This window comes from Neopsephotus bourkii, unplaced genomic scaffold (assembly GCF_033783945.1).
Source record: "Neopsephotus bourkii isolate Nb327-2 ecotype Australia unplaced genomic scaffold, CSIRO-AGI_Nbou_v1 NB_1189, whole genome shotgun sequence".
Classification (NCBI taxonomy): domain Eukaryota; kingdom Metazoa; phylum Chordata; class Aves; order Psittaciformes; family Psittacidae; genus Neopsephotus; species Neopsephotus bourkii.
Genome location: NW_026901674.1, coordinates 1611178 through 1625602, shown reverse-complemented (window position 1 = coordinate 1625602; position 14425 = coordinate 1611178). Strand labels below are relative to the sequence as shown.

At 39.7% G+C, this 14425-nt stretch overlaps 1 protein-coding gene across 2 annotated transcripts in view; it reads right to left on the bottom strand.

Annotated features, from left to right (window-relative positions):
* Positions 1-478: 478 nt before the first annotated feature.
* The window catches only part of CPXM2 (carboxypeptidase X, M14 family member 2), a 78933-nt gene continuing 64986 nt past the window's right edge, over positions 479-14425 (bottom strand). For both annotated transcript variants that reach the window (XM_061364133.1, XM_061364134.1), the window contains exons 9-13: positions 13649-13828; positions 12416-12713; positions 7841-7980; positions 6621-6720; positions 479-1402 (exon numbers count right to left, since the gene is read on the bottom strand). In XM_061364133.1, coding sequence (XP_061220117.1) covers positions 1149-1402; positions 6621-6720; positions 7841-7980; positions 12416-12713; positions 13649-13828 — 972 coding nt within the window. In that variant the 3' untranslated portion in view covers positions 479-1148. The remainder of the gene's footprint in view (positions 1403-6620; positions 6721-7840; positions 7981-12415; positions 12714-13648; positions 13829-14425) is intronic.

Here is a 14425-nt window from a genome sequence, read left to right as displayed (position 1 = left end):
CATTCTTTCCCAGATCTGAACTGCATATTTTCTGAATCTTTATTCTATCCTGTATAATTTTGTTACTCAAAAGCCAATAATAAAGCCCAGATCCTGCTCCCATAGAGTTGTAAGGCCAGAAAAGCAGCAGCAGCTGGAGTGGCAAGATGAGCAGACCATGCAGAGGAATAGAAAATCCTTTCCATGTCAGGGAAGTCAGTGGCACAAAGTGTGCATGAGCACAGAAGAACTGAGACAGGCCAAAAATCAAGAAAAAATATATCAGTGGATTTTTGAACTCTGCACATATCCATGACCAAGCCTGTCCTCTCACACACGATATGACCAGCTGTATTGACAAGAAAGGCTTTGTTTCAAGTCCTATTCCCAAGTTAGAGAAAGGGTGCCATGCCACATTGCTGAAGTGTTCCTCATCCCATGCCCTTTTTTTCTTTCTTTTTTTTTTTTTTTACTTTAATTGAGTAAAAACTCAGCCTTAAAATCCAGAGAAGAAAAATATTTGTGGCATTAAACTCTGGAACCACAAAACATCCTTAAATATAAACAACCCAAGCAGGAAAGCTGAGCTGGGTTATTTGCATCAGGTATTTTCTCCCAAGTATTATGGTGCTTGCCAAAAGGTGGAACTTCAGGGAAAAGGGAACTGAAATTTGGCACAAATTTTCATGATATTCAACAGAAGTTGTCTCCTTTTTTCTCATATGAGAACAAAATGTAAAGAGTGTAAAATCCTTTCTGAAAGGCAAAAATATACTGATTTTATATTTTAGAAACAACATTTTACAGCTTTTCATTCATAACAACATTTCTTTATCAGTCTCTCTCTCTTGTCTATTTTAAAGAAAACAGATTTACAAAGGATTAAATAACCCAATAAGCAAAAAAATTCATTCCAGGTTAACTCAAAACATCTTTCTACATTCTTCCTGCCTCTCTCCCCAACCCAGGGCTTATTTTGGTTCAACTTGAATTTTGTTTCTTATTTTTTTCCAAATGAACCCCCCCCATTATTCCTCCAGCTCCACTAACAGAAAGGCCTCATGCAGAGAAATATGTGTGAAAGAGGAGCTATGTAACTCTCACTACAACTAGAGCCAGGCTGATAGAAGCAGAGCTCATGGATGCTGTGGTTCTGCCTGGGCTGAGGTCTATCGCCGCTGCCGCCAGTGCCGAGCCCTCTGCCTGAGCCGTCGGATGGACAGGCTGATTGGCTGCTTCCCAAACTTCTTCATGATCTCCTTGATTCTTGCCAGGTTGGTTTTGGAGATGGTGAAGTCGCACTGGGTAGCTCCCATGTCGTAGCCGACTTCGCAGGTCTTGGTGGCGGTGGTGTAGCCCTCTGCCTTCACAGCCACCACGTATTCCCCTGGGTTGAGAAGGCGCCAGTAGTCTCCATCAGCTCCTGGTAGGAAAAGAGATGGCTTTCAGGACAGCGTTGAGGAAGGTGCTGTTTATGAGAATACAGAAATGCCTGCCTACTGATGACACCAGAGGCAACAACCCTGCATCCACACACGAGGAGGGTGTCAGTGATGCTGTCCCCCATCACACATAGCGCTCTTCATCCTGCCAACTCCACATGAAAACACACCTCAAAAGTTTTCCAAATGATGAAAAATGACAATGGACTTTGATTTTTTCTTAAGAATTTTGTCAGATGAAGTCAAAAACATCTTGAGGCAAAGGGTCACCTTGCTGGTGATTCCTAAGGGGGTATAAAAGATCTTTCCCACATTAATTTTGCTGAAGAAATAGAAAGAATCGGTGAGGTACCCACATCACTCTCATGATCCTGGCCAGACCACCTTGACACACATGATTTGATACTATTTAGTATGCAAAGCATATGAATGCATAATATCAACTCAGAGATCTGAGCATCCTCCTCTATAATATCTTACACTGAGTTTTACTACACTGATTTTCCTACAGAGTAGAATTCATCAAGGTACTTAATCACTTGCTTACCTGTAAACACATGAACAGCGATAACCCTGATCAACTAAATTAGTCATGGACAAAGCAAGATATATCTTAACACATCATTGAAATAGGACTTTGTTTTCTTCTTTCTTCCTCATAAATGGTCTCAGATTACCCATACATACATAAGAATGGCTTTACACCTCTTTTAAAACATTATTTTAACTAACAAATATGCTTAGCTGTGGACTGAAAAAGGTGAAACACTAATATCTAAACTTAGTTTTGTACTCTCTCCTGGGAAAACCAACTGTGACAGAAAGTACATATTCAAATGTGCAAGTCTATATATAAATAAGAATGCACCATCTCTTGTATGAGGAGATTTTTTAGCACTGATGAGAACTGGCAGCTTTGAGTTTCTTGCAATGCAGTGTGCTGCAAAAACCTAACTTTGCATAAAGATATTATATTTAGGAAAAGAGCAGACTAACCTCTGTGCAAAGAAAATGGATTTTAACTGAAGGGTTAGTAAAATAAAAACCATGTTTACGAACTGCAAGTGTTAATAAAAGAGCATTATCAACTATACCCTGATATTGCAGTCTCTGAACACAAGCATAGCATCTTGCTTAGGTTTTTCTTTCAGCCCATTTGACCCCACTTGGGGTGATGATGAAGATGCAGATTGTCTATTTGTCAGGGCTCAAGCATTTTTAAGAAGAGCCCTCTGAAAAACATTCTATTCAGCTTTCTCTTAACTATTAGGTCCACTGGCACCTTAAAAAAAAGGACAAAACGTAAAGCTGTCCAGGTTTATTGAATTTGCCCCAAAGGACTCATCTGTAGCTGCAAATGCTCTGGTGATGCCACAGGGCTTGCAAAAGGCTACGGATCACCCAGTGTGTGGCCATGAATGCATCCCTGCTCAGAAGCTGGCTTTAGCCCCTGGTGTTCAAAACTGACCCACATTTTCTGACACATTTAACAAGCACTTCACCACAGCCCCACACAAGGCCAGAAAAAAAGCAACACATTCACATACCACTGATAAATTACTACAAAGCTGAATATTAAGCTGTTAGCAGGATGCCTTTTACCTCCTTTCCATTTACAAGTAAGCAGCCATTAGCATTTCTGACAGCTGTCATTGCCCAGAATTTCATACCAGGCTTAAAGGTCTTTTTTTTAAATCAGATTAAATGCAGTAAATAAAAAATTTCAGAGCAGATGGCAAGAGAAACACAATTAAAAATACAGATAAATGTAGTAAATAATAGGTTTGCTAAAAGAATAGGCTCCAGTGGGAGCAGGTTGGAGGTAGTCTACATCTATCTCTACCTATTGGGTCAGGAAAAGAATTGCCCTGTCTGCTTGGATAAAATAAAAATGCATAAAAATATGATTATAATATTATTATAACTCAAATGTGTCAGATGACTCCATAAACCTGTCAATTAAGAGGAATACTCCGAGTCTGGAAGGACAGACCTTTGTTACAGTTGTCATATTTACGCTTAGATGTACCCAATTTGACTAATGTAAATACCTTATAAAAATCTATCCTAATGCTCTGTTATCTACAAAAGACTCTCCAAGAAAGCTAACCATAGTACTGCATACCCAATGTGTGTAACAACTAAACCTTAATTTTTCTCTACTTAACTTTTCTCTACTGAACAGGCAGCCACGAATGAGGATGGAGTTATGAGAACTACACTTACCTTAGGCTAATGTTATTAAATATTACTAAATACTTCTTCAAAATCTTTGGGTTTTGTTAGATAATATATATTGAAAAAACATGAGACATCAAAATATTGCTAAAAATTATATGAACACTATGGGAAATTATATTAAATATGTTTTATTATTATAAACTGTGGAAAAATACATTTTAAGAATATATATCATAAAATTATATATATTATGTAATTGTGCAAAAAAAAGTGCAGAAATGCGCATATGTATTTGAACTCTGTTCACTAGAAAGAACCTATATATTTCTTCATCAAGATTTGCTGTGAGATTCCCAAAATGCAATTACAGGAAGCAGCAAACAAAACTGCCTTTGCACCATGTGGAAAGAGGTGTTCAGGTGCATTTGTTCATCTGACTGATGAATTCTTTTCCAAAGGTTATCTTACAAAGCACAGTTCACATCTAATCGTAACAACATGCAATCACCCAAACTTAATCAATAGTTACATCTGCATCAACAGAAAATGCAGTAATTTTCCACAAAGCTCTTACTTTCAGAATCAATGACTTAGGCTATTAATACTGTTAGCTTAGTGTCAGGAACCCTCTCTTCCCATATAACATACATCCAAGAGAAAGTAAAAATAAAGTGTGCTTTCCATGCAGTTTTTGTCCATGGGATGAAGCAGAGAAATTTTCTCAAACAAGGAAATGTTATGAGAGGACCTCTACAGGTAACTCTTGTCTGGCTCTACAGGGTAATCGCCCATGTTAATGTATCAAAGAAACAGTAGATAGCAGCTTAGCTCGCTTTAAAAAAACCTTACATGAATAGAAATAGCGGCTATAATTCTTCTCTTGCTTGGCCTATTTTTACATCAAGGCAACACAGAGGTTTAAATGGATACATTTCTCAATTTAAAAGGTATAAATGAAAGCAGACCGCTGAATTCGCCTTCTTTCACTGAAGTTATACATGTCATTTTAGCTTTTTGCCTCCAATATAAATTCCCTAGTTTCAAAGACTAATGAGACGTAGAAGTTTCGAAGACTAATGAGACATACATTGTTATCTGTGTAATATAAAACAAAATAGACCTTTTATGTTCCCATCTACAAAGTGATTTGCAAACAGTGTCAGCTTAAATGTCTCATTAAAAAGAAAAATTAAAAAGAATAAGTACTTCTATTTTTACTAACAAGCACAGATGGCTTTGAGCCATAGGAGCACAGCTCTAAGTCTAGATGTAAATAGCTGCAAGATTTTGCCCGTGTTACAAGGTGGGTTTGGGGATCTTGCACATTTATTACACATGTCATTGGGTCTCCTTTTTGTATGCATGTTTCCTGTCTTGAAACTGTTGATTTTTCTTCCATGTGGCAATCCAACGTACTGAAAGCTGGAGGTTAATCACCTCTTGCATTTACTCAGCCTCAACCAGAGGCATATATTAATTTTGTTAACAGGGTAATACAAACTACAATTTATGGCAGCCTTTGAAGACTGCCAAGACTTCCACAATGAGGAAAAACAACTGATTACTTTAATTCCTGCTAATATTTCCCAGTGGTCCCATTTTGAAATATTTAAGGCAGAATCGTAATTGCCTAATTAACTATCTGTCATTCAGTGTTTTCTTTTACAACAGAGACAGAGTAACACTGAAATAAAGTTAATCGTAAACTAAGTTAGATATTCAAGTTTTATTATTGGCTTAGATAATCTACTGTAGCAAACATTAAAGATTTGGAAGTCTCTTATCTAAAGCTCTATGATATTCTATAGCCTGAAATAAGTTTACCTGTCAAAGCATGATGTACTGTACCTCAGTGGCAAAGCACATGGAAGTAGCAGCAAATGAAAGGCTCAGAATGCCAGTCACATATATAAATGATATAAAACTAGTGTTCCTCTTTCTAATATTGAGTCAAATCTGGACTATCCAACAAGATTTCTCTGATTAGTTACCATGAAGTTCTTCCATAAAAGTCCACAGAAAGCTTGTTGACCACTTGCAACCAGCACTTTGAGTGCAATCACTAAAGACTCCTGCTGATATCTTTCACTATTTTTCTTCATTCTTCCTTCTTTGCTGTATCCCTGATGACTACGTGTATCAAATCACAGTATGCAGACAATATGAGTACTGGGCTCTGTCCCAGCCCCTGCCTCCCAACAGCAAATTTCAGGTATTACTGTTAATCTTGTAATTGGCTAGTATGTATTTAAAGCAGTTCTTTATTTAGTGCCATATCTACTTTCCAAGCTATTGAATAGGCTTAGAGTTTGCTCCGAGTATACATAGCTGTGCCTGGGTGTAGATCAAAACTGTGCTAACACGACAACGAGCATTATTTTTAAACTATACATACTTTAGGCTGAAATTCACCTGTACAAAGCATTGTTTCTGCTGAGCCCCATTAAATAATCTTTTATACAGCTGTGATGTTTTACAGGGTATTTTAGGTTGTGAAACTCCTATTTCCCTGCAATAGCTCTTTTTCCTCTGGACACAGCATTAAATCACATCTCCAACACATTCAGAGTCTTATAACTGCTAACAGCTAGAGGAATGCTTTTCACTCAACAAGGTCTTATATATACACTCTTGGTTTTCAGGGCTATAATTACTCTGATTTGCACTACCTTTACATGAGAAAAGGAGCAATAAGAGTGATATGGACCCAGCCTTTCTCGGGCTATTGATTTTTGGCAGATAAAAGGCTATTTTCTCATTACTTTAAGAGGTGGAAAGAGGAAGAGGGCTAAAGAAGAAAGCCATAGTTTGGTTCCTGCCTACGCAGCTGCTTCATGAGAAGAAGTGACTCTGCCCTTATGCAAACTCTGTCCTATTGCCACTCCTGCGATGTTCTCCTTGGACCAAATATCTGCTGGCTTTTCTCAGAAAAGAGTTCAAAGTTCAATGAGGTTCTGCATTTTGTTATAAAACCATAAATCTGTTAATTTGCACTGATGTTTTGAGGGTCTTTTTTACCTGTGCGAATGTCATGGTTAACACCTTCTACTGAAATAACAGCATTTGGGATTCCCTTTCCATGTGCATCTTTTACTATGCCTTTGATGCCCCGATGAACCTATTGAAAGAACAGACAAGAAAATATTGCACAGCAACAATCACTACTATTGTTAAAAAACAGTTGGGACATATTGTCCCATATGTCAGTTACATATATTATGGTTTACACAATATTGAAGTATCATTACTAACACAGTATCAGCCTTCTGGGCATTAACTACTTGTGAATCAGCTTACAAATTCTGGTAGGATCCTTGAGATATCAAATTCAAGAGGTATGTAAAACAAGCAGATAAAGCAGCAGACATAAGTGCTTTTCTTGAAAGTCCTCTGTAGCAAGCTTTTCACTCACATCAAGTTTTAACAAGCTTCATTGTCTTATTCTCTGTTGTGGTTTAAAACCAGCCAGGCAGCTCGTTCACTCATCCCCACCCCCCTTCCCCCACCCCCCCCCCCCACCTTCTTTCCCTCCCCCTACTCCCGGAGGGACAGAGAGGAGAATCAAAAAGAATGCAACTCCCATGGGTTGAGATAAGAAGAGTTTAGTACCAAGGTATAACACAAATCACTACTGCTACCACCGGTAAGAGTGACGATAAAGGAAATAACAAGGGAAGAGAATACAACACCTCGGCACCCGCCGACTGATAACTCGCCCCACCAGCCCAACTAAGCATCGACCGATAACTAGTCCCATCCCACAGTCCTAGTCCTTCCGGGTAATTCTCTGTTACATCCTGGGCATGATGTGCTGCGGTATGGAATAACTCTTTGGTCAGTTTGGGTCAGGTGTCCTGTCTCTGCTTCCTCCCGGTTTTCCCTCCTCCCTGACAGAGCATGAGGCTCACAAAGTCCTTGGTCAAACTAAACATTTGAGCAGTAACTAAAACCATCGGTGTTATCAGCACCGTTCCCAGGCCGAAAGCAAAAAACACAGCACTGCACCAGCTACTAAGAAAGAGGAAAAAATGACTGCTGCTGCTAAACCCAGGACATTCTCCTAGGTCAGAACAGCCTGGCTGAAGTGATACACTAATACTGCTTGTAGGTAAGGTTTCCAACACAAACACCAATAATCATGCAATTAGTTATGTAAAAAAAATATCAGACACCTCAAACTCCCTTTCATTCTGAAAGGAGTCATCAAATTACTCAGAAATTACTCTTCTGTCAAATACCTGTTCCATAAAAACAATCAGGGACTCGCGGTTGTTCTCCCATTCTTCAGGCAGTTCGCTCTCATGGGGATACTTGTCACAGCCAACGTAGATGGACAGCTCAAAGCAGTTTGTGTGTAGATAACTGAAGTCATTTATGCCTGTCAATGGGGGGTAAAACCCAAATTATTTTATAACCTCTTTTAATTTATTGATCAGACCTGATTTCTTTGTGCAAAGTAATCTAACTTATTTAAACACAAACTGGCTATTTACATAGTTGGCTTAGTCTGCATACATGATGGCAGGTCAAAAGATTTTTAGAAATGCTATATCTGTTGTATCAAAGCATCAGAATAACATCAGAGCTATATATGTGGAAAAAGACTTTCTAAAGACAGTATCCCATCAACACACTCAAAACAGAGAATATATTACACCATGACAGCATGGGGCACTGTGTCACCCCAGCACCACATCCCCGGTTCCTTTGCCACAAAGAATGGTGTCCTTCTGCCATCACAAAACTTAAAGGAAATAGAGATTTAGCAGAAAACAAATTAAAAGTCATTCCAGATACAGTTGCTATGATATTCTTCACTATGAGGGCGATGAGACATTGGAATAGATTGCCCAGAGAAGCTGTGGCTGCCCCATCCATGGCAGAGTTCAAGGCCAGGTTGTATGGGGCTTAGAGCAATCTGTTCTAGTTGAAGGTGTCCCTGCCTGTGGCAGGGGGTTGAAACCAGATGAGCTTTAGGGTCCCTTCCAACACAAACCATTCAGTGATTCTGTTGATGAACTTGTGAACATCCCCCTCCCTTCCTCTTTCTTCCCTCAGCTTTATATGCTGAGCTATGCATATCTTATATGGTGTGAGATATCCCTTAGGTCAGTTGGAGTCAGCTCTCCTGACTGTGTCCCCCAACTCCTTGAGCATGCCCAGCCTCCTCACTGGTGGGATGAAGAGCAGAGAAGTCCTTGACTCTCTGCAAGCACTGCTCAGCAATAACTCCTTGTGATCAACACTTTTGGAGCACAGTTCCAAACCATAGCCCCATACCAGCTACTGTGAAGAAACTTAACACTACCCCAGCCAAAACCAGCACACCATATTATGGCTTTGTAGGGGACTGGAGTTGCACTACTGTGCTGTAACAGGGATTTCCGTTAGAAACACATCCTAATCAAAACCCAGGAATTGCAATGACTCTGACCTCTGAGGAGCTGCAGTTTAAGTGTACGTTCCAGAAAGCACTGTGACCTTTGCAAAGGTCCTGGGTACTAAGGCACTCTGTCTATAGACACAGATCACAAACATTCCCATTCTCCAGGTTTCTCTCCCATTTCTCACATTTTTTTTTCCCTTGGGAAATTCCATTTATTAGTTCTCCACAATCACACAGATAATGTAAGTACATGAACACCAGAGGAATAAATGATGTGAGATTCATTTCCTATTCCACCTGCTTTTCTAATAAAAATATAGTTTAAAACATGTTTACTTATGATCATGAATTGTATTTTAAATGGCAAAGATTATCAGAAAATGCATTCAGCAAGTGTTTCTGACTGAAAAGAGTTAACCCCCCCGTAGTCCTATCCAGTTACCACAGTGCAGTAGTCAGGTATTTAACGAGCCCTCAGTGCCTTCTGGATAAGGAGCAAGAGGATTATATAATGCAGATGTTGAGTTGTTCAGTTTTGTGGATGAGAAAAGCCTAAATATCAGACAGTGGCATATGCTACTCTGCATAAACATGCTTCCCCTCTGTTTGAGAAACAGATATAATTATTTTCCCCTCACATAATGTATCACATCCTGATTAATCTGTTGTGAAATGTTCTGCAGTACACAGTAATTGCTCAGTTTAAATACATGTATTTAAGAAAATGGCTTTACATTGCCAAGAGTAACTCTGTGAAGTGTCTGAACACGCAAATACAGCCTTGAAAACACTGGAAATAAAACAAATTTAATCTGTTCTTTGCCTTTGTGCAGTTCACCCAGTGCAGAAACGTTAATGTAAAATTGCTAAAGAACTTGCATTGACTGCAGTCCAAAATGTGTGCAGGAAATAGCATGGCTGGGTTTCAAAGCAATACAGAGGTGTTCGTGCAAGACATCTGTGGTGCAAATACTCCTCTAGGGACATTCTGGTGCTGAAAAGGAATTAGAGTAATCCCTTATAAATTTTCCCATGCCATCAGCAGTGAAAAGTTTATGTGCATGATCACTGCAAGGCCAGGTAGCAGGTGGATGAAAAGATGGGTGGCTTCAAGTTGTGGCACAGCAAGAAGGTGCCACCCACACCAAAGGGCGTTCTAGAAGTGGCATACTGGTGTGCCACCTTTGGGTCAGACATTAAGCAAGGAGAGGCTTAGGAAAAGAAAGTGCTACATGTTGATCTGAAAGGTAAAGAAATAGTAAAAGTGGAGCAATAAAACTACATCTGTATAGTCATGGAATTACAGAGTGAAAAAATACAGGTTAAATTTGTCTTCAAATCTGGAATCCTATTTGGACAATCCTTTACAGTACAAGTGCCATTGGTCAAGTATCAGTCAACAAAGAATCATAGAAAGTTAGGGTTGGAAAGGACCTTAAGATCATTCAGTTCCAACCCCCTTGCCATGGGCAGGGACACCTCACACTAAACCATGTCACCCAAGGCTCTGTCCAACTTGGCCTTGAACACTGCCATTCACAGCTTCCCTGGGCAACCCATTCCAGTGCCTCACCACCCTTACAGTAAAGAATTTCTTCCTTATATCCATTCCCTTGTTTAAGTTTTAACCTGTTACCCCTTGTCCTCTCACTAGACTACATATATATAGACATACATATATATGTAAGCATATATATATATATATAGATACCTGCAATACAAATCACGCTCCCACATTTACCTAAGTAGACAGGGAGTTTTAAACTATCCTGCCGTTTGGAGGCTGAATTCAAATGGAAACCACATCTTTTGAGGTTTAAGTCTGGAATCCAAGGTGTAAAGAATTGAAAGTAAAAGCAACATTCCAGCATTTTTCTCACAGACAATCTTGAAAGTCTTACAGTAACGTAAGAGAGCAGGATGTAAAGTATATTGAGAAATATCATAAATCAATATAACAAATAAGATGAACATAATCCAGTATGCAATTGTTAGTAAGAAATCAAGATACTACTGAGCATCTATATTGTACATCATTACTTATTGGAACAGTCTGGCAGCTGTTAGTGATATGGCCAATGTCATCTTTTCTGGATCAATTCATAATAATGTTTCTTATAACAATCAGGGAAATTAAACTTATAAATGAGATAACTGAGCAGTCAAGCTAGCATGCAGAGAGGGTATTTTGGGAATTAGCAGAAAGCTGTAGAAATGCATTGTCAGACATTGGCATCGTGATCTAAGAGTTCAATCTTTCCCCGCAAATTCACCCAACACGTTTTAACCTCCTGAAGAAATATTTGGGAAGTTAATTCCTGGCTCTAGTCTTTAAAGACTGGCCAGGACTAACTTTACAGGGACTAACATAAGAGCCATAAAAGCCATATCCAAAATTTAGAGATGTTTATGCAGTGAAATTACCTGCAAGTTACAAACACGAGCCAGTTCCAATAAAACCTGGTCTGCACAGACGCTCACTTGCATCTGTTTGCCATTACTGCTGCAGTTATTGTCATTCAAGTGATGGGAGATGCACAGCATTTTTTAATTTCATAGAATATGTTGTCTAACTGATGGGCTTATATAAAACAAAGATTTTGAGCAGGACTGTGCTGAATCAACAAAGTGCCTGATTTTGAGTCTGCTTGAAGTGTTCACCCATACAGATAACTATGCTTATGCTGCTAAAAACGCGCTTCAAATTGGGTTTTCCTAAAAACTGATGCTTTGTCTGCAGTGCAGGAGACAGCTTCCCTTTCATGCTCCTTAAAAGGGTGACAGGCTTGGGCATATGGTGAATAATGCAGCCTGTAAATTATTCTGGCAGAAGAAATGCCAGAAGCAATGGAGCCCATGCAAAGTTTAAGAGTAAGGATGTCCAGATCGCTTAAAAATTGGAGAGCAGCTTTTTGTGGCATGTTTTTACAATTCCGATTGAATCTGTGGCTGAGTTCAGGAAGCAGGAGGCTGAAATCATCATTTTCTCATCTGAGGGCCACTGGAATATCTCAGTGGAGTCAATGCTATTGCTCTGACACTGGTTACACCTTTCGTGTTCAGCAGCAGTTTTCTGTTGGCATCTATTGAGATGGCAAAGGCTGACAGGTTCCCCCCCCCGGTGGGTTTGGGCTGGGTTGGTTTTCTCCTAGCAAACCCCCTTGAATGTACATGATCTGTAAAACTAATGTATTGCACGTGCTTGTTTGGAAACCTCAGCTGTAAATGAAACTGGTTGCCAGGTATCAGGGACACAGTTTCCTTCAATACTGGTAGTTGATAAAATAAAGTAAGCAAACTTTCAGATAGGGCAATATTCCTCTTAGGCCACATTTTACCACTATTGCCTCTGCAACATACACCAGGCAGTGATGGCATTATCCTATTTAGCAAGGTAATGCTAATCGCTGTTTCTGTAGGCACTTACTTCCAGCCACAGTATGCCAGGATGCTCCATTAACAGTGCCATCTTCCTTTTGGAAATCCTCTGTGTGACACGCTCTCCTCCTCGCATCTGTCATCAGCCGATGTGTGGAGGCATAGGAATATGCAAGCCAACGAAAGACATGGTCATCTGGGGTAGGTGTGTAATCCTGGGTTTTCCACATGGATCGCACCATGTCGTACGGGTATGCCACCACAAGCTCCCCTCCCTGCAAATTGCCACCCAGCACAAAAGGAATTTTTTCCATCCACGCTATTATTGCCCTTGTCTCCACTGCCACCTGGGAGGAAAAGAAACAGCAGCTTTGATTCAAGCTGTGACCGGATTATCTTCTATCAAAGGTAGACCAGATGCAGGAGACCTGCTGTGAGTTCCTTAGCTTAGAGTGAGCAGTCAGTACAAGAGATATGGCCAAGGAGAAAGGCTTCCCCAAATTATGGTGTATACCAGCCATGCCTTGGAAATCTCTGATATAAAAGCTATCAAAACCTTAATATTGGTAATTTATCTGCAGAACACCTATGTAGAGTAAGGTCAAGAGCACCAACCAACAGTGACCAGATCCTGGCACTTCTCCCCCCTGCTACCAGCTGAAATGAGTTTTTAAAGTAAGGGATTTTTAAACCAGAAATATTGCTAAAGCCCACAGAACCGCAATCGTTCCCCTCAAGCTTGGGGAATTTCAGCCACTATAAATAGTTGCCATTATGTTCAAAAGGCCATGCAAAAATAAGTTAAATTTTTAGCATTACAATCCAATAAATAGCTTTAGCATAAGCCACTGCATTGGTTTTGTGTACGCCTCAGCAGTTACTGTGTTATTTCAGACAAGAATACATTTCAAATAAGAACAAATAAGAAAACCCCAGGAGACTTCTTTATGGCTACTGAGTTTGCAAAGAGCTCATCTATGCTTCAAAACTAGGGAGAAGGCTGAATCACAGCCTTGAGTCGTCCAGGTTCTCACAACACCAGGGGGAAAAGAAAATCCTCCAGGAAGCAGTTTCCTTTCCATTCTAACTGCCTGTAAAATATGGGGGTGAATAGCACTTTCATGGTGCACTTTTATTTCCATTGACTAATGAGGAAGCGTAGGCAAGCAGTTTAGATCATGTATGTAACTTCGCCTGCAAGTTATTGATTTACTGAGAAACATAAATCTCAATCTTTCAACATGCCCCAGCCTTTGTGTTCCCTCTCTCTGGCCTTACTCACGGTGGCATTTTCAGACAGATACCAGTCAGGGATCGGGATGTGATGGTTTGGAACTTTTCTTTTACTCTTCTTCTGATCCTCCGACTCCCAGAGCAAAGAGTTTAAATCAGGGAAATTATTGTTGATATCAATGCCGTCCTGAGTCCACCGTCCTAAAGACCAGCCCCCTAACTCTGAACCCTTAGATAAAAGAAAGAAAAAAGGGAAAAACAATGTAAAAATTCATTCAAGAATACAAAAACATGTTAGCCCTCAGCAAAGTGTTTGGGGATGTTTCAGAGAAAATCCTATACAGAGAAATGGAAGAATTAATTAGTTAACTGGAATGAGTAATTGACTCACTTTGATTTTGTATGAAACCTTGTATAAAGTGAAACAAAACCCATGACAAATTACTTGGGGTTAGCCTAAATGTTGTGGGTTTTATTTCAGACTGATTTTCCACTGGGTGGCAATGGAGATAGCATATATTCCCTTCCATGGTTGTGAGTGTGACTTCTGTATTCCAGTCTTCTACAAACTGCCCTGGGAGATTTTCCAGTGCATTTGACCAGCACCTGCAACTTTTCCTCCTGGTGTCCGTCTTCTTCCAGACTGAATTATTATGATGCCCAACACATTCTGCTCTCCTTAAAGACACACTATTAAGTTTCAGCTGTGGAGGAATGCAAATTTTCATGTGCTTAGCTTGGTTTCTCATGAGAAACAGACTGCATGAATTTTTCGTTTTCTGTAAGAGTGTTCCCATTGATCTATACACCTCAGCATGGTTCTGGC